The following is a 22745-nucleotide window of genomic DNA, read 5'->3' on the forward strand; positions in this document are numbered from 1 at the left end:
CGATCCTCCCACCTCAGCCTCCCAAGTAGCTGGGACTACAGGCGCGCACCACCATGCCCGGCTTCAGTATGGATGGAGCTTCGCCATATTGCCCAGGCTGGTCTCCAACTCCTGAGCTCAAGCGATCTGCCCGCCTTGGCTTCCCAAAGTGCTGGGATTACAGGCCTGAGCCACAGCGCCCGACCATCGTTAAGACTTTTAAACTTGAGGTGAAGAAGCATTCATCTGCTTTTAGCAATTTTTTTCTTTAAATATTTAAAAGTGTATAAGTAGCAGCTCGACACGTATTTTTGTATTTCCATTACATCCTTTTATCTCCCCATATACATTTAGAAATATCTGGGATAACCTTCAGGTAATGCTAACAGCTGTTATTCCAGGGAGGACACTGTGGGGCGCGTTTTTAAAGCTGTATTCGTTGCTGTATTAATAGTAAGCGGTGTTTCTGCAAAGCCAAGGAAGGTGTTTCTGCAGCGGGGCAGCGCCGGGCATTGTCTGGTGCGCAGAGGCAGGCCGCGAACTACATCTCCCAGGCGCCCCGCGCCCCCGCCCGCGCGGCTCCTGCTGTGGTGCCGGAGCGGCCTCGGCTCGGTCCGGAGCCAGCCGGAGTCACAATTCGAATCAGGCGTGGGAAGCCCGGGGGACCACGCGGCCAACCCTGGGCGGACCTGCGAGCCGGAGACCGCGTCCTCGGGAGCCCCCAAACGCTACCCCGCGCGGCCGCCCGTGGCGCTGCGGAGGCCTGCGGGTGGGGAGGCGCAGTGACGGCCGGGGCGACGGCCTAAGCACCTCGCTGCTGCTGCGATACTTCGGGGGGTCCTCACTCCCCTCCCAGGATCCTTCCCGCTCCCGAGACTGCTTCTTCCGTCCCCTTGATTCCACGCGCCTCGGAGACTCGCCCTCTGCCGTCCTGAGACGAGCGCGCCCCTCTCCTTGCAAGGTGGGCTTCACATGCGCTCCCGCCCCACGAACCCTCCTCTGCCCCAGGGTTTCCTGCCGGGCCCTCGTGGTCTGGGGCTGCCCGTGCACTTCGGGATCCTGAGGAGCACAGCACCCCCGCCTCTACCCACCAGGTGCCCTGTGGAAGGCAGAATGCCCCTCCCACAGATACTTGTGTACAAATCCCCAGAACCTTGGAGCAGGCTGGGTGAAGTGGGTTAAGTGGCAGGTTAGGAAGGGCGCTAACCAGTTCACCCGAAAGCAAGCAGGCGACCCTGGATCTTCCGGGTGGGCCCAGCGTCGCCACAAGGGTGTTTCAGGGTGCAGGAGGGAGGCAGAGGAGAGGTGGGCAGAGAAGGGCAGGGCAGAGAGGGGCACGGCCGCTCCAAAGGAGACCAGAACTACCAGTCAAGGAATGTGGGCAGCTTCTTGAGGCTGGAAAAATCAGGGAAACAGAGTCTCCTCTGGCGCCTCCAGAAGGAACACAACTCTGCCAACCCCTCATTCTGAGCCCAAAGATACCCATTTTGAACTTCTATAAAACTTAGCTAATAAATTAGTGTTGTTGTTGTTGTTGTTGTTGTTTTGAGGCGGAGTCTCGCTCTGTCGCCCGGGCTGGAGTGCAGTGGCCAGATCTCAGCTCACTGCAAGCTCCGCCTCCCGGGTTTACGCCATTCTCCTGCCTCAGCCTCCTGAGTAGCTGGGACTACAGGCACCCGCCACCTCGCCCGGCTCGTTTTTGTATTTTTAGTAGAGATGGGGTTTCACCGTGTTAGCCAGGATGGTCTCGATCTCCTGACCTCGTGATCCGCCCATCTCGGCCTCCCAAAGTGCTGGGATTACAGGCTTGAGCCACCGCGCCCAGCCGGAATTAGTGTTGTTTTAAAACACTCAAAGCCAAGCACCAGTGGAACACTCCTATAGCCCCAGCTACTCACAAGGCCGAGGCAAGATGATTGCTTGGGTCGAGGAGTTCAAGACCAGCCTGGGCAACATACCAAGACTGTTTCTCTACAAAAACTTAAAAAAAAAAAAAAAAAAAGCCGGGTGTGGTTGGATGCGCCTGCAGTCCCAGCTACCCAGGAGGCCAAGGTGGGGGATCACTTGAGTCCAATAGTTCAAGACCAGCCTGGGCAACACAGAAGCCTGCTCCACCCCCCCGCCTCCACCAACACCAAAAAAAGGAAAAACCAAAACCTACTGAATTTGTGGCAATTTTTATGGCAGCTACAGAAAACTAGTACACAAATCCCAGTTGTGACAATCCAGGCAGTCTCCAGGCACTGCCCCTGTCCTGGCACCACCTCTGTTGGAGAGGCCTGTGCCTCTCAGTGCCAATACCCTGTTGCCGGCTGGCCCTGTGGCCACCTTACCCACCAGGAGGCTGGCTCTGGGCCTCAGCCTGAAGGAGGCCAGGATTCTGCCTCTGCTGCCACCATGGGGGAGGTGCTCTGTAGGGAGACCTCATGGAGCAGAAAGGGCAACCATCCCAGCATCACCAGCGTCCTGGACCACCACCCTCTGACTGCTGCCTCAGGAGACACCCAAACGAGAGCAGGAGAGCTGGCGGGATGAGCCCAGCCCATCCCCAAGTCACAGTCATAACAATGAGGGGACCTTCAAAGCCACCCAGGAACAGAGGACTGCCCAGCTCACCACCCCCATGGCAACTGCTTACCTGTCAGCTCCGCTCTGCCCTGTTTACACCTGGGGATGCAGGGCTCACCTGCATCTTCCTGCCTGGCATGGAGCTGGGCCCATAGGACCCCATTCCCCACATCATCATCAGGGACCTCAGAGGGGGTGGGTCATTATGGCCCCAATGCCCTGCCCAGAACTCACCACACCCTTAAGGACACCTGCTCCAGCCCCTGGAGGATCTGCCCTCCATCCACCTACCCTAGGGCTACTGAGAAATGCAGAGGATCCCTAGGGTGCACCAAATGACATTCAGAGGACTTGGAAGAGAAGGGGCGCACCTGGCTGTGTAATCTTGGAAGGCTTCCTGAAGGAGAAGGGAACTTCACTGAGTCTTACAGTAAGAAGGGGACACAGGCAGGTGCAGAGGATTCAAGTCGGGCCAGGGATCCAGTGTCAGGGCAGCAGGTGGCTGGCAGTGCAGTCAGGTGGCTTCTCAGCAGTAGGAAGGGGAGGGGTGGAGGCCAGGTGAGCAGCACAACCAGCATGTAGTGTGTCTGATCCAGCTCCTGCCCTCACCTGGGGCCCAGGAGTGATCACCTCCGCTTGCCCCAAAGCCTCTCCACTTAGCCACCTCCACAGAAGCCCAGTCAGGCCCCTAACGGTCAGTCACGGAGTCCAGGGCCTTTTCCCCACCCCCGCCCACCCCGGGCTGACTGGGTGGGAACCCATGCTCACAGCCCTCCTGCCCCGCCTCCCAATCCAGTCTTCTTGCAACTTAGTATCCCCAACATGCAGCTGGGACACCACCCTTCCGAGGGCCCTGCAGCCTGGAAACAAGGCAGTCACCCAGTGCACCATGGTCCACAGGCCCCTGCCCCGGCCAGCTCTGGAGCTGACAGGTAAGCAGTTGCTCAGACGCCCTGTGTAGGCTACCCCCTTGGCCCTCGTCCTCCACCAGCATCGCTGTCCAGAGGCCAGGAGGCAGCTCTGCCTCCAGACAGCCTCCCTCTATGCTGGGCACCGTTTTGGGTCCCTGGGCTTGCTGCACCCCACCACAGCACCCCTGGGGTCCCGTGTGCCCTTCTGGGTCTTCAGAGGCAGGACCCAATGTGAGACCCCACCCCCTGGACAACTCTGCCTGGCCCATCTCACAGCCTGGTGCATGCAGGTACCCGGTTCCCCAGACCAGGCCAGCAAAGGAGCTGAGCCTCCAGGCAGCGCCTGCCACTGGGGCATCCCAGGACACCAGTGCACTTCAGACAGGCCCAGGTACCCCGAGGCCTCCTCCCAGCCGTCCCGAGGGCAAGCTCCTGTTACCCAGGCCTTGCCAGAGCCCCCTCAAACTGACCCAGGGCAGTACTTCCCTCCCCTAGATGGCCTCTGATAGCCCCTAGCCCGGTCTCCAAGGCCTCAGGAGCTGCAGGCTGTCCGGAGCCAGGTTCTGCCTGACCATCATGGGTGGTCGTGATACCTTGGTGGGGCACAAAGAAGGCGCAGAGGCTGCCCCCACCCTGGGCCCCCAAGGAAAGGCACTGGAAGACAGACAATGGGCTGAGTCGGGCTCTTAGGAAGGGGGTGACCTCGAGGCCCGGGCCTCGAAAGTCGCATTATGCCAGAAAGGCGCACTCCGCGACAGGAAGGCCTGGAAGGCGTTGGTGGACTCGGTGGACCTCAGCGGGTGGGGAAACAGCACGTCCTTGTCCACGTCCTCCGACACCAGCTGGGCTACCACCTGCACGATGTCCTGCGGGTAAGGGTGGGTCAGGGAGCCTTGAGGGGCGGGAAGGGGATAAGGGTGGGGTCCGGGAGCAGCAGGGTACAGGGCCCAGTTGGACTGAGTCGAGGGAGGCGAGGTGGAGGGGCGGGGTGGGGCCGGGACCCGGCTGGGAGGACCCGCCCCCGCGCACCCTGTGGTGTAGCGGGGCCCCGGCGGCGCCCGGCCTCTCCCAGCTGCCCAGCATGGCCAGCCGCCGGCGCTCGTCGATGCTGACGCTCCAGTGGCGGCCCGGGCGCCTGCCCTCCGGCGGCTCGCACACCTGCGGGGAAAGGGCAGCGGGTCGGCCAGGGCCTCGGCGCCAGCTCCTCCTCGCCGCTCCTACCCAGCACGCGCTGACCCTCGGAGCTCGCTCCTCCGCGGCCAGGGGGCACTTTCTAAAGCGCCGTCTGCTCAGCCTCCCGCTGCTCCAGCGTCAGCGCCCGGCGCGGAGCCTCAGGCCGTGTGGCCCTCTGTGGCTTTGCACAGTTATCTGTGCCAGGACACCCCCCAACCCAGTACGTGCCCGGCTTCATGCACAGCGGGGCTGCCTCTGGACTGCTTACTCCTCACGGCCAGGCCCCCGCTTGACCGGCAGGAGGACCCCCGGAGCTCGAACACTGTTGGGTGCCTCAGGAAAGGCAGGACTAAGGCCAGCTCCAGACCGCCCTTCTCCCCAGACCCCTCTGAAATGATCATAAAGAGAGTAAGGGAGAAAATAAAGATGAATCCATAGACAAAAGACCAGCGCCAGTGGAGGAGGACCCCTGGCAGGGTACAGGAGACTGGAAGGCAGGGACCAGCTGGAGGAGCTGTGGGAGGGCCACAGGGAAAGGTCAGAAACAGGTGGGGTCCCCAGGACAACCCTCATCCCCCAAGAGGGAACTTCTCATGTAGGCTGCAGGAGACGGTTCCTCCAGACTGTGCTCAGCCTGAAGTTCAGCATCCTCCAGCTCCCTCACCAGAGGTAAGGGGGAGAGGGGAGAGAAGGCAGTGCCATGCTAAGAGTGGGGTTCATGCAAAGTCGAGGTGAATTCTCATTCCTCAAAACACTAAAAACAGAACTGCCATGGGATTCAGCAATTCTGCTTTGGGGTAGATACCCAAAAGAGCTGAAGGCAGGAGGGCAAACACACGTGTGCACTCCAACGGGGAACGTTCACAGCAGTGGTCATTATTCACAACAGCAAACATGTGGAAGGAATCCAGGTTTCCACAATGGATGAATGGATAAACAAAATGTGGTAGATCCAGAAAATGGAATATTATTAAGCCTTAAAAAGTAAAAAGGGGACAGGCATGGTGGCTCACGCCTGTAATCCCAGCACTTTGGGAGGCCAAGACGGGCGGATCACAAGGTCAGGAGATCGAGACCATCCTGGCTGACGTGGTGAAACCCCGTCTCTACTAAAAATACAAAAAATTAGCCAGGCGTGGTGGTGGGCGCCTGTAGTCCCAGCTACTCGGGAGGCTGAGGCAGGAGAATGGCGTGAACCCAGGAGGCGGAGCTTGCAGTGAGCCGAGATCGCGCCGTCGCACTCCAGCCTGGGCAACAGAGCGAGACTCCGTCTCAAAAAAAAAAAAAAAAAAAGTAAAAAGGTCGGCTGGGTGCGGTGGCTCACGCCTGTAATCTCAGCACTTTTAGGAGGCCGAGGCAGGCAGATCACCTGAGGTCAGGAGTTCAAGACCAGCCTGACCAACATGGAGAAACCCCATCTCTACTAAAAATACAAAATTAGCCGGGCGTCGTGGCACATGCCTGTAATCTCAGCTACTCAAGAGGCTAAGGCAGGAGAATCGCTTGAACCCGGGAGGTGGAGGTTGCACTGAGCCGAGATCACACCATTGCACTTCAGTCTGGGCAACAAGAGCGAAACTCCGTCTCAAACACACAAAGGTAAGGAGGCTGGGCGTGAGGGTTCACATCTGTAATCCCAGCAGTTTGGGAGTCCAAGGCAGGAGGATTGCTTGAAGTTAGGAACTCTAAACCAGCCTCTGAGACCCCATCTCTACAAAAGAAAAATTTAAAAATTAGCCAAGTTCAGTGGCACATGCCTGTAGTCCTAGCTATTAGGGAGGCTGAGGCAGATATCGCTTGAGCCCAGGAGGTTAAGGCTGCAGTGAACTGTGATTTTGCCACTGCACTCCAGCCTGGGTGACAGAGTAAGACTCTGAAAAAAAAAAAAGGAAGAAGAGAAAGAAAAGGAAAGAGGCGGCCGGGCGCGGTGGCTCACGCCTGTAATCCCAGCACTTTGGGAGGCCAAGGCGGGTGAATCACAAGGTCAGGAGATCGAGACCATCCTGGCTAACATCCTCACTGGGAGACAGCGAGACTCTGTCTCAAAAAAAAAAAAAAAAAGGAAAAAAATAACAGAAAAGTCTACGTACCTGTGGACATCTCACTGCCGCCGCCCGCCACCCGCCACCCCCTTGGCCGGGCGCGGTGGCTCAAGCCTGTAATCCCAGCACTTTGGGAGGCCGAGACGGGCGGATCACGAGGTCAGGAGATCAAGACCATCCTGGCTAACACGGTGAAACCCCGTCTCTACTAAAAAAAAACTACAAAAAACTAGCTGGGCGAGGTGGCGGCGCCTGTAGTCCCAGGTACCCGGGAGGCTGAGGCAGGAGAATGGCGTGAACCTGGGAGGCGGGGCTTGCAGTGAACTGAGATCCGGCCACAGCACTCCAGCCTGGGTGACAGAGCCAGACTCCGTCTCAAAAAAAAAAAAAAAAGAAAAGGAAAGAAGGAGAAAGAGAGAGAATGAAAGAATGAACGAAAGAAAGAGAAAGAAAGGAAGGGAGAAAGAAAGAAAATGTAAGGAAATTCTGGCTGGGCACAGTAGCTGTAATCCAAGCACTTCGGGAGGCTGAGGAGGGAGAATCACTCAATCCCCTTGAACTCCCCAGGAGTTCAAGGCTGCAGTGAGCTAGGATTGCACTACTGCACTCCAGCCTGGGCGACAGTGCAAGACTCTGCCTCAAAAAAAAAAAAAAAAAAAAAAAAGTCTTAATAGTCTAGGGCACCACCACACAGCAGTGCTGCAAGCTAGAAGGTAATGGACAATGCCTCAAAATCCTGAAAGAAAATTATTTGCCACCTAGTATCTCACCCAACCAAGGTGTCATTCAAGCATACAGGCAGAATAAAGATATTTTCACATCTCTAGTGTCTCAGAAACTTTCACATCCTCTGAACTCTTTTACAGGAAGCTGCTGGATGTACTCCACCAAAACAAAGGACTAATCAAGGAGAGTAAGCCGGGGCCCAGGCAACAAGGGGCCCTGTAGACAGGAGGCAGATGGATTGTGGGGGAGTGTAGAAGGGAGAGGGAGTAGGGAAGGCTGCTCAGTGGCCCTGCCAGATGGGCTGGTTGCTGGCAGTCCAGGGCTCCAGGAAGGCCACTGCCAAGGAGAAAACGCAGCTCCAGACGACCCAATGTGCAGGGGTCTGTGACAGCAGAGTACTAGATTTGTTGGAAGGTTTAGGAAAGAATAATCAGTTCATAGAAAATGGAGAAGAGGAGGAGGAGGAGGGGGTCGGGTACACAATGATTTCCTCCAGGGAAAACCAAAAGCAGCACAAAGGGAACACGGCCACCCCACAGTCACGATGCCACATGGTCACTATAAAGCTGACAGTGGAATGAGGTTTCTGCTGAGTAGACAGAATGCTGGTGAGAGGATGGGGAAGGGGCGCTACACCCTTCGTCTCTGCAGCGGGGCATGGACAGAATGCAAGACAGAGGAATGAAAAGGAGGCAGTGTGGCCGGGCACGGTGGCTCACGCCTGTAATCCCAGCATTTTGGGAGGCCAGGCGGGCGGATCACTTGAGGTCAGGAGTTCGAGATCAGCCTGGCCTATGTGGTGAAACCCCGTTTCTACTAAAAATACAAAAATTAGCCCAGCATGGTGGCGTGCACCTGTAATCCCGGCTACTTGGGAAGCTGAGGCAGGAGAATCGTTTGAATCCAGGAGGTGGAGGTTGCAGTGAGCCAAGATCATGCCATTGTACTCCAGCCTAGGCGACGGAGCGAGACTGTCTCAAAAACAAAAAAACAAACAAACAAAAAAACACAAAAATTAGCTGGGTGTGGTGGTGGGTACCTGTAGTCCCAGCTACTTGGGAGGCTGAGATAGTAGAATCACTTGAACCCCGGAGGCAGAGGTTGCAGTGAGCCAAGATCGCACCGCTGCACTCCAGCCTGGCGATACAGTGAGACTCTGTCGAAAGGAAAGGAAAGGAAAAAGGAAAGGAAAGGAAAGGAAAGGAGAGGAGCCAGCATACCGGCAAAAGCGCACTTCTCACCTCAGCATGCAAGGACGTCTGCGAGGCTGAGAGTGGCTTTGGGGACTGCTGTTCTAAATATGTATGTTTTAACAAAAGTAACTTAAAATGAACAAAAATTAAGATTTAAGTAATGAGTAATACAAGAGACACAGGAGAACATGTACAGAACTCTTTAACCCACAGAGAATCCATGTTCTTCCCAAACACGCTCAACATGCACACGAGGTGGCCACAAACAAAATAGACCAATGCAGACAGAGCCCCAAAACAGATAGATCCCCATGCAGACAGACCTCCATAACACAGACCCACAGATATACCCCCACGCAGACAGACCCCCATAACAGATAGACCCCCACGCAGACAGACCCCCATAACAGATAGACCCCCACGCAGACAGACCCCCATAACAGATAGACCCCCACGCAGACAGATCCCTAACAGATAGACCCCCACGCAGCAGACAGACCCCCATAACAGACCCCCACACACAGACCCCCATAACAGACAACCCCACGCAGACAGACCCCCATAACAGACAGACCCCCACGCAGACAGACCCCCATAACAGACCCCCACGCAGACAGACCCCCATAACAGACCCCCCCCCCATGCAGACAGACCCCCATAACAGACAGACCCCCACGCAGACAGACACCCCCATAACAGACAGACCCCCCACGCAGACAGATCCCCATAACAGATAGACCCCCACGCAGACAGACCCCCCATAACAGACAGACCCCCCCGCAGACACCCCCATAACAGACAGACCCCCCACGCAGACAGATCCCCATAACAGATAGACCCCCACGCAGACAGACCCCCCCATAACAGATAGACCCCCCACGCAGACAGACCCCCATAACAGACCCCCACGCAGACAGACCCCCATAACAGACAGACCCCCCATGCAGACAGACCCCCATAACAGACAGACCCCCCACGCAGACAGACCCCCCATAACAGACAGACCCCCCACGCAGACAGATCCCCATAACAGATAGACCCCCACGCAGACAGATCCCCATAACAGATAGACCCCCACGCAGACAGACCCCCATAACAGACCCCCACACAGACAGACCCCCATAACAGACAGACCCCCACGCAGACAGACCCCCATAACAGACAGACCCCCACGCAGACAGACCCCCATAACAGACCCCCACGCAGACAGACCCCCCATGCAGACAGACCCCCATAACAGACAGACCCCCCACGCAGACAGACCCCCCCATAACAGACAGACCCCCCACGCAGACAGATCCCAAACAGATAGACCCCCACGCAGACAGACCCCCCCATAACAGATAGACCCCCCACGCAGACAGACCCCCATAACAGACCCCCACGCAGACAGACCCCCATAACAGACAGACCCCCCATGCAGACAGACCCCCATAACAGACAGACCCCCACGCAGACAGACCCCCCCATAACAGACAGACCCCCCACGCAGACAGATCCCCATAACAGATAGACCCCCACGCAGACAGACCCCCCATAACAGATAGACCCCCACGCAGACAGACCCCATAACAGACCCCCACGCAGACAGACCCCCATAACAGATAGACCCCCACGCAGACAGATCCCCATGCAGACAGATCCCCCATAACACAGGGTTCTGCAACTACAAAGTGACACAATTAGAAATTAATAGCAAAAGGATAACAAAACACTCCTGTTGACATGGACGTTCCAAAACACCCTGCTAATTAACTCCCAAGTGAAAAAGAAAATCAAGACTGAAATACCAATTTATATAGAAACAAACAATGGCACAGTGCAGTGGCTCTCATCTGTAATCCCAATGCTTTGGGAGGCCTAGGCAGAAGAACGGCTTGACCTCAGCAGAGTTCGAGACTAGCCTGGGCAACACAGGCAACATAGAGACCTCATCTCTACAAAAAATCATTAGCTGGGCATGGTGACATGCACCTACAGTCCCAGCTATTTGGGAGGCTGAGATAGGAGGATCACTTGAAGCTAGGAGTTCAAGGCTGCAGTGAGCTGTGATAGTGCCGCACACTGCACTGTAGCCTAGGCAACAAAGTGAGATCCTATCTCTAAAAAAATTTAAGAAATTGGCCGGGCATGGTGGCTCACGCCTGTAATCCCAGAACTTTGGGAGGCCAAGGTGGATGAATCGCCTGAGCTTAGGAGTTCGACACCAGCCTGGGCAACATGATGAAACCCCATGCCTACTAAAATATAAAATATTAGCCAGGCATGGCTGGGCACGATGGCTCACGCCTATAATCCTAGCACTTTGGGAGGCCGAGGCGGGTGGATCATGAGGTCAGGAGATCGAGACCATCCTGGCTAACATGGTGAAACCCCGTCTCTACTAAAAATACAAAAAATTAGCCAGGCGTGGTGGTGGCGCCTGTAGTCCCACCTACTAGGGAGGCTGAGGCAGGAGAATGGCGTGAACCAGGGAGGCAGAGGTTACAGCGAGCCGAGATGGTGCCAATGCACTCCAGCCTGGGCGACAGAGCGAGACTCTGTCCAGAGTGGTGTGTGCCTGTAATCCCAGCTACTCAGGAGGCTGAGACAGGAGAATTGCTTGAACCCAGGAGGTGGAGGCTGCAGTGAGCCAAGATTGCACCACTGCACTCCAGCCTGGGCGACAGAGTGAGACTGTCTCAAAAAAAAAAATTTTTTTTTTTAAGAAATGGCCGGACGCGGTGGCTCAAGCCTGTAATCCCAGCACTTTGGGAGGCCGAGACGGGTGGATCACGAGGTCAGGAGATCGAGACCATCCTGGCTAACATGGTGAAACCCCGTCTCTACTAAAAAATACAAAAAACTAGCCGGGCGAGGTGGTGGGCGCCTGTAGTCCCAGCTACTCGGGAGGCTGAGGCAGGAGAATGGTGTAAACCCGGGAGGCGGAGCTTGCAGTGAGCTGAGATCTGGCCACTGCACTCCAGCCCGGGCGACAGAGTGAGACTCCGTCTCAAAAAAAAAAAAAAGAAAAAGAGAAAAAAAAAGAAATTAGCCAGACGTGGTGGCTGAGAAATGAACAGTGAAAGCAGGACACACCAAAACATGAGGTGTGGTCAAAGCTGTGCCCTGAGAAGCTAGAGCTTTAAATATATCTTTAGAAAAAGGTCCCCAAACCGTGACCGTGCAAATTATTTGAAAAGACAGAAAAAGAACAGCAAAACAAATGGTCTGAAAGCTTAAAGGTGAAATTAGGAAAGATTAATGAATAAATTAAAATTAAAACACAGTGAATAATGATCACAATGGGTTCTTTGAAAAACCAATAAGACTCACTCTTTCCTTACATCCTCACCAACTCCACATAGATCCACCTTTATATAATTTTTGCCAACTTCTTTTTTTTTTTTTTTTTGAGATGGAGTCTCGCTCTGTCGCCCAGGCTGGAGTGCAGTGGCCGGATCTCAGCTCACTGCAAGCTCTGCCTCCCGGGTTTACGCCATTCTCCTGCCTCAGCCTCCCGAGTAGCTGGGACTACAGGCGCCCGCCATCTCGCCCAGCTAATTTTTTGTACTTTTTTAGTAGAGACGGGGTTTCACCGTGTTAGCCAGGATGGTCTCGATCTCCTGACCTCGTGATCCGCCCGTCTCGGCCTCCCAAAGTGCTGGGATTACAGGCTTGAGCCACCGCGCCCGGCCAATTTTTGCCAACTTCTTCACTGTTTCATGTTTTGCTTCATTTAGTTTTTTTTTTTTTTTTTTGGAACTGCACGTATGGAGACTTCATTCCTTTTTTTTTCTTTTTTTTTTTTGAGATACAGGGTCTTGTTCTGCCTCCTGAGCAGCTGGGAGCCTACAGTGGCACACCACCCTGGCTACTTTTTACTTTTTGCAGAGATAGAGTCTCACTATGCTGTCCAGACTAGTCTTGAACTCCTGGCCTTAAGTGATCCTCCTGCCTTGGCCTCCTGAAGTGTTGGGATTACAATGGTGAACCACTGTGCCTGGCTCACTTTTCTCTTCGGTTTCAAAAATAGTTTCCTCATTGCTTTCTTTTTTTTTTTTTTTTTTTTTGAGACGGAGTCTCGCTCTGTCGCCAGGGCTGGAGTGCAGTGGCCGGATCTCAGCTCACTGCAAGCTCCGCCTCCCGGGTTTACGCCATTCTCCTGCCTCAGCCTCCACAGTAGCTGGGACTACAGGCGCCTGCCACCTCGCCCGGCTAGATTTTTTTTTGTATTTTTTAGTAGAGACGGGGTTTCACCGTGTTAGCCAGGATGGTCTCGATCTCCTGAGCTCGTGATCCGCCCGTCTCGGCCTCCCAAAGTGCTGGGATTACAGGCTTGAGCCACCGCGCCCGGCCTCCTCATTGCTTTCAAGCATCTCTTCATAGATTCTGGTTGGTAAACATTTGAATGTTATAAATATTACAACTATTTTCTTCCAGACTGTCGTTTAACATTTTTATGTCTTTGATTGCACAGAAGTGTTTAAAAACTCTGCAGTTAGATTTGTCAGGCTTTTCCTTCAAGGATTTTGTGTTTGGCCTACGAAAGGCATTTATCACTTCCAGATCCTAAATATCCTCTCATATACTCTCTCAGTGCTTACATGGTTTGGGTTTAATGTTTTCTGTGTGTGCATTTTTTTGAGAGATGGAGCCGCACTCTACCAGCTTCTAACTATACAGCCAATCACCCCGATACCACTTATTGAAAGGTCTGCTTCTCACTACTCTGAAATGCCATGCTCAACACAAATTAAGTCCCCACATCTATGCGCAGGTTGGTTTCCAGGCTACTTGTCCAGGCAGTGGTGTCTTTGCCACCTTCTGCCACAGGGCCACACAGTTTTAGTTGCGGAATCCGGTGTGGACAAGCCAGGCCTTGCTCTTGTTTTCCAAAGTTGTTGCATGGTTCCTTTTCCAAGTAAACATTTTAAAACATTTGTATTTTTTCAAATTATACTTTAATGAATATTAGCAGTATCTTGTTTACTTCTGCATGCTTTTGAACTCTGAAGAAAGCCACATGGCATGAATAATTGTGTCACCTTTTTGCCTCTTTCACTCAGGAATAGGTCTGAGACTCACGCTCACGGCTGCATGCAACAGGCATCCACACAACCACATTCCCAAATCCGAGGTAAGTCTGCTGTTTGACAAAAAAATGCAATGTGAACTGATACACAGCTGTATGTGTCCATCTTCACCCTGCAGGTGGAATATTCCGGTGCTTACCCCTGCGCGTGTTCACAGCTGTATGGTGTCTATCTTCACCCTGCAGGTGGAATATTCCGGTGCTTACCCCTGCGCGTGTTCACAGCTGTATGGTGTCTATCTTCACCCTGCAGGTGGAATATTCCGGTGCTTACCCCTGCGCGTGTTCACAGCTGTATGGTGTCCATCTCACCCTGCAGGTGGAATATTCCTGTGCTCACCCCTGCGCGTGTTCACAGCTGTATGCGTCTATCTTCACCCTGCAGGTGGAATATTCCGGTGCTTACCCCTGCGCGTGTTCACGGCGCTACCGCCGACTTCGGTTGTTTTCAACCCACTCTGACAATGTCTGTCTTTTAACTGGAACACTTAGTCCACTTTCATGGACTGAATTAAATGACACACCGGCGATTCTATCTGCCACCGTATGTCCTTCTGTTCTTCTGCTGTAAACAGTGAGAGCAGGCAAACTCATCTAAGTCCAAAGTTGACAAGCAACTCTATCTTTTTCCTTTTTTTGAGTCAAGGTCTGGCTCTGTCGCCCAGGCTGGAGTGCAGTGGTGCAATCTTAGCTCACTGCAGTTTCTGCCTCACAGGCTCAAGTCATCCTCCTGCCTCAGCCTCCCAAGTAGCTGGGACTAAAGGTACATGCCACCATGCCTGGCTAACTTTTTGTATTTTTCTGTAGAGATGGGGTTTTGGCATGTTGCCAGGCTGGGCTCAAGCGTTCCTCCCACCTTGACCTCCCAAAGTACTGGGATTACAGGTGTGAGCCACCATGGCCCACCCCCATCCTCTTCTCAAACAGAGGAACTTAGAACACCTCAGTTCCACTCACAAGCACCATCCTGACTTTATGCCATTGCAGGTACATGTATTGATTGCATCCTTGTTTTTCTGTGCGTGAGTGACATCCAGTGGCTGTCAGTTTCAGTTCACTCACGCACTTCCTGCTACCTCTCATGCTTTATCCATTTCAGACCTTCTGTGGTCACTTTCATGATGCTTTAAGATCATTTCTTCAGAACTGAGGTGAGAGTGTGCTGGGCGCAAATTCTCTTTTTTATCATTTAAAAGCTTTATTTATTTAGCCTTTTTCATATAAACCATTTTTGCTGGGCCTAATATTCAAGGCTGAGCATGGCTTCCCCTGAGAATAGCCATGCTACTGCTCTACTGTGCCGAGCTCCCGTGGCTCCTTTGAAGGTTCTGTCTTCCCGCTCGAATTCCTTCTTGGGTTTTTGTCTCTGGCATTCTGCAATTTCACTATTATGCTTCTCGGTACGTAATCTTTTAAAGCCTATAGACTAAATGACTGCCTGTGAGAGCCATCCTCCAAGATGGCATCCGATGATTCTCACCTCCTGGTATTCATACCCTTGTATCATTCCTTCTCACATTAATAGGATCACCAGTGTGTCCAAAAAGGACACTGTAGCAATAGGGGAGTGTGACTTCCAAGGTTAAGTCATGGAAGTCACTGAGGCTTCCAGCTCACTCTCTCTCCAAGCACTCATTCTGGGGGAAGCCAGCCAGCCACCATACCGAGGATACTGAAGCTGTCCTATGGGGAGATGCACGTAGTGAGCAGCTGAGGCTCCTGCCAGCCCCTATCATGGACTCGCCAGTCCCATGAGTGAGCTGCCGTGGAAGCAGTCTCCAGCCTTCCTCAAACTTTGAGATGACTGAAGTGTTGGCTGCTCTCTCAACTGTAAGCTCCCAAGAGATCTCAAACCAGAACCACAGCTAAGCAGCTCCCAAATTTCTAACCTACAGAAACTAAGATAAAAATAGTTACTGTTTTAAGTTGCTAACCTCTGGGGAAATCTGTCACGCAGCAATGGATAACTAATACATGGCCAAAGGCTGGCTATGGTGGCTCATGCCTGTGATCCCAGCTCTTTGGAAGGCCAGGAGTTAGAGATCAGCCTAGGTAACAGAGTGAGACCCTGTCTCTAATCTTTTTTAAAAAGTAAACTAGTAATACATTTCCAGAATCACCATATACATTTAAAATGAAAATTTTCAAGATTCACAAAGTCTGTTTTTTTTTTTTTAAAAAGCATTGAATTGTTTTTCAGAAGCCTGACACGTTTAAAATGTTAAATCTTGCTGGGCGCAAAGGCTTCATGCCTGTAATCCTAACACTTTGGGACATATGGAAGATCACATGAGCCCAGTTCAAGACCAAACCAGGCAACAGAGTAAGACTCCGTCTCTACAAAAAATTTTTAAAAATTAGCTAGGCGTGGTGGCGCACCACTGTGGTCCCAGCTACTTGGGAGGCTGAGGTGGGAGGACAGCTTGAGTCCAGGAGGTCCAGGCTGTAGTGAGCTGTTATTAGAGAAGCAGGAGTCTAGCAGAGGCAGGATAATGTCACTTCATGTTCAACTCCATCTTGAGACTAATAGAGCACATTCCCTGCAGGTCACAACCATGGTCCTAAGATGTTTACCGCTAAGGAAGCAGCTTGGTAATGCCTACAAGGACAAACTCCTATAAAAGGAAGTTCAGATGTCCCAATACCCACCATAATATATGCTTTCAAGATAATTACAGTTATGCTTTAATGTACTTGCACACTAAAATGTCCAATCGTTTTTAAATCAATAGAATAATAAATCGTCATGCTGTCAGCTCACCCACACCTAGGCACAGCTTAGTTTAGTCTTTACGTAGATAAGACCTCGATTAAAGAAAAACTTACAGCACGTCTGTTCCTCTGCTTGCTTGAGGATGCCCTGCTCTGCAAGGGAGCAGCTTCCGATAAATAATCTCTTCTCACTGCACTCTGCAGCTCGCCTCAAATTCCTTCCTGCACGAGATCCAAAAACCCTCTTGGGGTCTGAATGGAGACCCCTTTTCCAGTAACGCTGTGATCATGCCACTGCACTCCAGCCTGGTGACAGAGCAAGACCCTGTCTCAAAAACACACCCATGAAATCCGCCCATCCAATATGATAAAAAATTTCCATGAGGAGCTCTACATGCTATTCAGTAACATTTTAAAGTGTTCTTCATAAAGGAATTGAAAAATAACAGGTTTATTTCTAAGAACTTCATGGCTCCTGTTGCTAAATTGAATAGTATCCTTTGTTTCCACTCCATTTTCTAGTTGTTTTTACTGTGTTGAAAAGTTGTGAATGGTGATCACATATCCAAACTCCCTCTTTTATCCATACTCATGTTTCTTAAAATTGGATTTTCCAAGTAGGTAACATATTAGCTGCAAATAATGATTTTCATCTCTTTAGATATTTATACATCTCATTTTCTTGATTTATTGTATGGGCTTCGATTTCCAGAATACTGTTTATTTACTCTGAGACGGCGTGGCGTCTCCCTCTGTCGTCCAGGCTGGAGTGCAGTGGCGGAATCTCGGCTCACTGCAACCTCCAACTCCTGGGTTCAAGCAATTCTCCTGCCTCAGCCTCCCAAGCAGCTGGGATTACAGGCACCCACCACCATGCCCAGCTCATTTTCATATTTTTAGTAGAGACAGGGTTTCACCACATTGGCCAGGATTGTCTCCAACTCCTGACCTCAGGTGATCCGTCCGCCTTGGCCTCCCAAAGTGCTGGGATTACAGGCGTGAGCCACCGCACCTGGCGATTTTTTTTAACGTCACAGTGGTATCATGCATCCATCTGCTTGCAGCTGAAATACTTCCACTGGTGGTCACTGCAAGCTCTTGAGAGCTCCCCTCCGTCAGGCTACAGAGATGTCCATCTCTTCCCACCTTATCCAGAACCTACAGGTTTCTATACTTCTCTGGTTCTTAAGGAAAGATATTGGAATTTATTAGTATTACTTTTCAACATCTATTGAGATAATCACGTGATTTTCCACCTGTTGTTAATGAACTTTATTTACAGATTTCAAAATTCCTTTGTCCTTGGGTTACAATCTTCTTTTATTTACATACAATTTCATTTATTCCATATACATTCATTGAGCACCTACTATGTGCCAGGCACTGTCCTAAGCACTGGGACAGAGCTGAGAAGAGACACGTGCCTGCTCTCCTGGCAGGTGGAAGTGTGCAGGACCCAGCCTTATGGCTATGAAACTCAGCATTTCAGGTGCTGCTGGATTTGATCTAGTATTTACTCAGGATTTTTCAATATATGCCCACAGATAGACTGGCATATTGCCTTCTCTTTTTCCTTCTCTCCCTCTGCTCTCTTCTGGTACTGGTATTGGGTGATACCAGCTCCACACCAGAAGTGGCTCTGGGCAGGCGAAGCTTCGCCAATGAGGATGACTGATTTCTTCTTTGGGAGTGCCCACCTGTCAAGTCATCTGGGCACCCACAATTTTTAGGGAAGATTCCCTGTCCCCAAACTAAAAACCTGCCAGTCAGCAGAGATGCACCCATGCCCCTTTCCATCCTTGGCCAACAAACTCCTTCTTCCACTGCTCGCCTGCCCTCGGAGGCCTTCAGCCTACTCTCCTGCCTCCCAGCCTTGTCCTCAACCACCATCACCCAGAGCCACCAGTCCCTCTCTTGGAACTACAAACACAGCCTGGCTGCCCCTGCCCAAGAGCCACCAGGTCCCTGTGTCCTTGCAGGATGTGGGTCCACTACACACTCCTCCTGCACCCACATCCCTACCCCTTCAGACACAGTGCCCTGTCCCCAGCCCTGTGCAGGACACAAGCCTCACGCTCCCGGGCCTTCTCTTGAGCAGCGCTCACGAGACAGGGGCCTGTGTGTGTGCGGTCTGGGCTGCCTGTCATGAGATGTCTGCGTCTGCTGCTTTGGTCACCGCACTCCCAGCACTTGACACCGTCATAGGTGGCTGGAAGGCATTTGGGCCTGAAGGACACGACTGAGAGGGTACAAAGGGACCTCAGTGGCAGCCCGAGGGATACACGCAGACACGCCTGTGTGCATGGCTCAATGAGCTCCCCACACTGAACTGGCCGCATGACCAGTGCCAGCTGCCAAAGTACTGCCAGTGCCCAGGAGCCCCTGCACCCATCTTGCCACAGCCTAGAGCCATCTCTGAGCCTGGCTTTGAACCTTCCAAAAGGGGAACCACACAAGTGGGGTTCTGGCTTCCTCTGCCCTCAGAGAACGTCCTGGGGCTCCACAGCTACATCCTATCAGTCTCACTGCTGGGCCTGGCACAAGCCTGCAGCTCACTGTCCAGCAACAGAGAGACCAGGAGATGCTTCTGGTTTGAGAAGTCGCAGGCAGAGCCTCTCCCAACATTTTGTTTTGGTCAGCTTTCAGTGACAAATCCTCCTGGCAGCTGACCACCTGGGTGGGAGGACACCACCCCTGCTGGGGACCTTGCTTTTCCTCCCCCTTCTTGCCACCTTCAGCCTGGGGTGGGCTGAGGGAAGTGTGCTGCCTTGCCTCCTTCCTGGCCTTAGAAGACCTCTCTACAGAGCCCAGCAGAGGCCAGTGGCCCACAGTTGTGGAGGCAAGAGGGATGCAGCTCCACCTTGGTGCTTGTCCAGGGCCATGGGGAAGAGAGCCTCCTGAGTTCAACCATCTGTTTCTCATCAGTCCCCACTCAGCCCACCCCTGAGGCTGCCTATCACGGCCAGCCTGGAGTTTCCAGGGAAAGCGGCCTCAGGTGGGCTGGGGACAGGAGGGTGGCCTTGGCCAGGGTTTCCTGCTTACCCAGTCCTGAGTCTGCAGTCCCTGCTGCGCGCTGCTCTGGGTACTGGGCTGGCCCCAGGCTGCTGTCGGGCCCAGTGGGGGTCGACTGTGCTCTTGGGAGAGGTGCGACTCCAGCTTCTTCCCCTGGGGGGACAGCTTCCTGCTGTCCATCTCTAGCCCTAGTAGGCTGCTTGTCCACACCTCTGAGATCTGGGGCAAGGAGCAGCATGAGGTGGGGTGGGGTGGGGCCCAAGGCCACCCGTGTGCCCACCAATACCTGAGTCCCTGGAGGCAGATGGTGGCAGTGTCAGGGTCTGCTAGGGTCACCTTCCAGTCAAAGGTCAGGCATCACCGACCCCTCTGGGGGGAGTGGATCCCCTCAGCTCCCGCCGCAGCTCTTCACACCAGCCTCCCGAACTGTCCTCTCTGCCCCTGCCGACTCCACCCCGGGAGCCTGGGCAGCCTTCGGCAGCCTCCCGCACGAACTCCACGCCTCTAACAGCTCCCTCAAACGGTTCCAGGGGCATTAGTCCTCAGCCAGCACGGCGGGCACGCTCTCAAGGAAAGGCCCAGAGCTCTTGCCACCGCCCTGCTCCCGACCCCGAGACCTCCCCTCTACAAGGCCCAGGCCTCACCCCAGGCCCAGCCCCGAGCCCTTACGTGCCCGCCCTCTCCGAGGGGGTGGGTCTGCGCGGCCGAGGTCTGCGGAGGGACTGGGGAGGAGGCCTCAGGAGGACACGAGCTGGAGGCCGGGGGCACTCAGGGGTTCGGCGGGGGGCGGGGCACACGGGAACGGCGGTCAGAGGCGGGGGGTACGCGGGCGTCCGAAGATAGAGGGAGGAGCAGGCCCGCCGCAGATGGAGGGGCCGCAGGGGAACCAGAGGCCTCCACCGCAGCTGGAGAAGGCCCAAGGGGCCGGCACCTCTCTCCGGAACTTCCGCTACGGCCGGCCCCGCCCCGCCGGTTCCGCTTCCGGTCTGCGCTGCGCCTGCGTTCTGGTCTCCATTGTGGGGGGGTGGGGGCGGCCTCCGGGTCCCCAGCGCATAAGCGGGTCTATTGCCGCTACTGCCCCGCGGGCCCTTCCGGGCGTCGGCCTCCGGGGTCTTCCGAAGCACAGACCTGAACTTGGGGTTTGTCGGCCCGAGCCCCCTTCGGACCTGCGTCCTTCCCGCGGCGCGATACCGCTTCGGCCCGGGCCACTTCCCCGCGCGGGGTTGCAGGGCTGTGGCGGGGCGGGGCGGACCCAGGACAGGGTGAGTGGGCGGGAGGGAGGCGCTGCTCCGCCGCGTGCCCCCGAGGGGTGGACGGCGAGAGAATCACACTGCAGGCGGGCCCGGCCCCTCCAGGTTTATTAGTGTCGCATCAGCACCTTAAAATAGTCCACACGGTCACATACGTGACATTAGAATCCGTTCCCCAAAAATCTATACATTAATCCCGGGTTTCATTAAAAAAAAGAAAAACTAGCAACACATACATCCTAGAAACCAAACAATGCACAATGAACCGCATGGGGGTCTGCAGAAACTCCAGTGGTGCCTCTGGCCCGCAGGGTCAGACTCCAGAGGTGCCCAGCAAGCCCAGCGCTCGGTCCCCTGCAGGCCGCACACCCGCAGCGACAGGACAGGTCTCAGGGAGAGGGCGGCTCAGGAACAGGAGTGGGTCTGGCAGCCTGGCCCTCGGAAGAAGTGGCCTGGTCATTTTCATGAGGAATTCATTCCCGGAGGAAGGCGAGAGGCACTCAGGTCTTTCCATCTGGGAATGAGGACAGTGTGGCAAGGCTGCCAGTCCGCTGCAGAGAGACCCCCAGCTCTCATCCAGAGGCCCCTCTCCTGCCCCAGCTCTGGCCGAGGCACTGAACCAGGACACTGGCCTGCTTGCCCAGAGACAGTGGCCAAGGGGACCAACATGGAAGAGGAAGGCAGCAGGCCAGAATGCAGGGCGGCGGGACTGGCCCACAACTGGCCTGGGCAAGGGTGGGGTCTGTCTACGTAATAGTGGACAGTGGCCACCAGGTCTGAGGGGCGTCTCTGTGGTGACTGATGGCTTAACCTTTGAGACTGATGGGGCTGAGCCTAGCTCTACAAAGGGTTGCCTCCTGTCCTGTGAGGCCAGTGCAGGGCCAAGGTCTAGGGGGTGTGCACACCTCACACACACACCCCCCGCCCTTACCGCACTGGCTGTCAGATGGCTTTGGTTTCTAGTTGTCCTTGGTGGGACAGAGTGCTCCTCCATGCACCCTCAGAACAGCTCTGTGAGGTAGGCAGGGGAAATGCGACCATCCTGTGTAACCAGTGGGAAAACCGAGGCACAGAGGGCTGGCACAGCCCAGGTCTTGTCTGCCCAACCTCTCTGGTGCTGGGCATGGTGGGGGGGGATGGGCCATGGGGCTTTTGGGTGCAGGGCAGACCCACAGGCCACCAGCAGGCACAGGGAGTGCCACCAGAACCCCCAACTGCTGGATGGAGACTCTGCCCATGCTCTCCCCTTGCGTGGGTTAAGGATAGAGCTGTGGAGCCAGACGGGGAGGTGTAGGGTAGGCAGGAGGGCTCCAGGAAAGGGGCTGCCCACAGCCAGGATGCACTAGGCAGCCTGTGGCCCCTTCCTCTAAAACCTACTCTGAGGCCAGAAAGCCACAGCAAGGATGTTTCCGCCTTCATCGCCCTACTAAGTGTGACCTTTGGGAAAGAAACTGCAAGAGCAGGCAGGATGTGGTGACTCACGCCTGTAATCCCAGTACTTTGGGAGGCCGAGGTGGGCGGATCACTTGAGGTCAGGAGTTCGAGACCATCCTAGCCAACATGGCAAAACCCCGTCTCTACTAAAAATACAAAAAATTAGCCGGGCATGGTGGTGGGCGCCTGTAATCCCAGCTACTCGGGAGGCTGAAGCAGAATTGCTTGAACCCGGGAGGTGGAGGCTGCAGTGAGCTGAGATCATGCCACTGCATTCCAGCCTGGGCAATAGAGCAAGACCCCGTCTCAAAAAAAAAGAAACTGGAAAAGCAGAAAAACAGATGCTCTGCAGCCCAGTGCGGGGGTGGCTGGAACAAGATGGTCAGGGTCCCACCTGTTTGAGTGTTGCCAGGGTCAGAGGCCATCAGCCCGGGGCCCACACCCTCACCCTAGACCCCTCTCAGGACAGAGCCTGAAGCCAGGATTCAGTGGGAGGCCTTCCTACCCCTCCCCAACCCTGAGGTGTGCCCCAGGGTCCTGGTCCCAGGTGAACCTGGAGGCCCTGGTGTGGAGGGGCTCTGGTTGGGAGGGGCTGGGGCTCTGCCGCAGCCCTGCACAGCGGCTACCTCTGAGGCCTGAACCCGGGGGCCTGAGGCTGCACCCCAGGTCAC

At 54.3% G+C, this 22745-nt stretch overlaps 1 protein-coding gene across 3 annotated transcripts; it reads right to left on the reverse strand.

Moving 5' to 3' along the window:
* Nucleotides 1–2140: 2140 nt before the first annotated feature.
* On the reverse strand, nt 2141–22553 carry TEX22 (testis expressed 22). 3 transcript variants are annotated; one of them, XM_033191049.1, is made up of 4 exons: nt 20519–22553; nt 19421–19609; nt 4488–4616; nt 2141–4324 (listed from the first exon to the last, which is right to left on the reverse strand). In XM_033191049.1, exons 2-4 carry the CDS (start codon nt 19568–19570, stop codon nt 4145–4147), a joined length of 459 nt encoding a protein of 152 aa, XP_033046940.1. In that variant the 5' UTR covers nt 19571–19609; nt 20519–22553; the 3' UTR covers nt 2141–4144. The 3 variants fall into 3 exon arrangements, with proteins under 3 accessions (XP_033046940.1, XP_033046939.1, XP_033046941.1); XM_033191048.1 differs by lacking the exon at nt 20519–22553 and adding an exon at nt 20060–20510; XM_033191050.1 differs by lacking the exons at nt 19421–19609; nt 20519–22553 and adding an exon at nt 5437–5647.
* Between the last annotated feature and the right edge of the window lie 192 nt (nt 22554–22745).

Source organism: Trachypithecus francoisi, unplaced genomic scaffold (assembly GCF_009764315.1).
Source record: "Trachypithecus francoisi isolate TF-2019V2 unplaced genomic scaffold, Tfra_2.0 Lachesis_group3, whole genome shotgun sequence".
NCBI classification, from domain to species: domain Eukaryota; kingdom Metazoa; phylum Chordata; class Mammalia; order Primates; family Cercopithecidae; genus Trachypithecus; species Trachypithecus francoisi.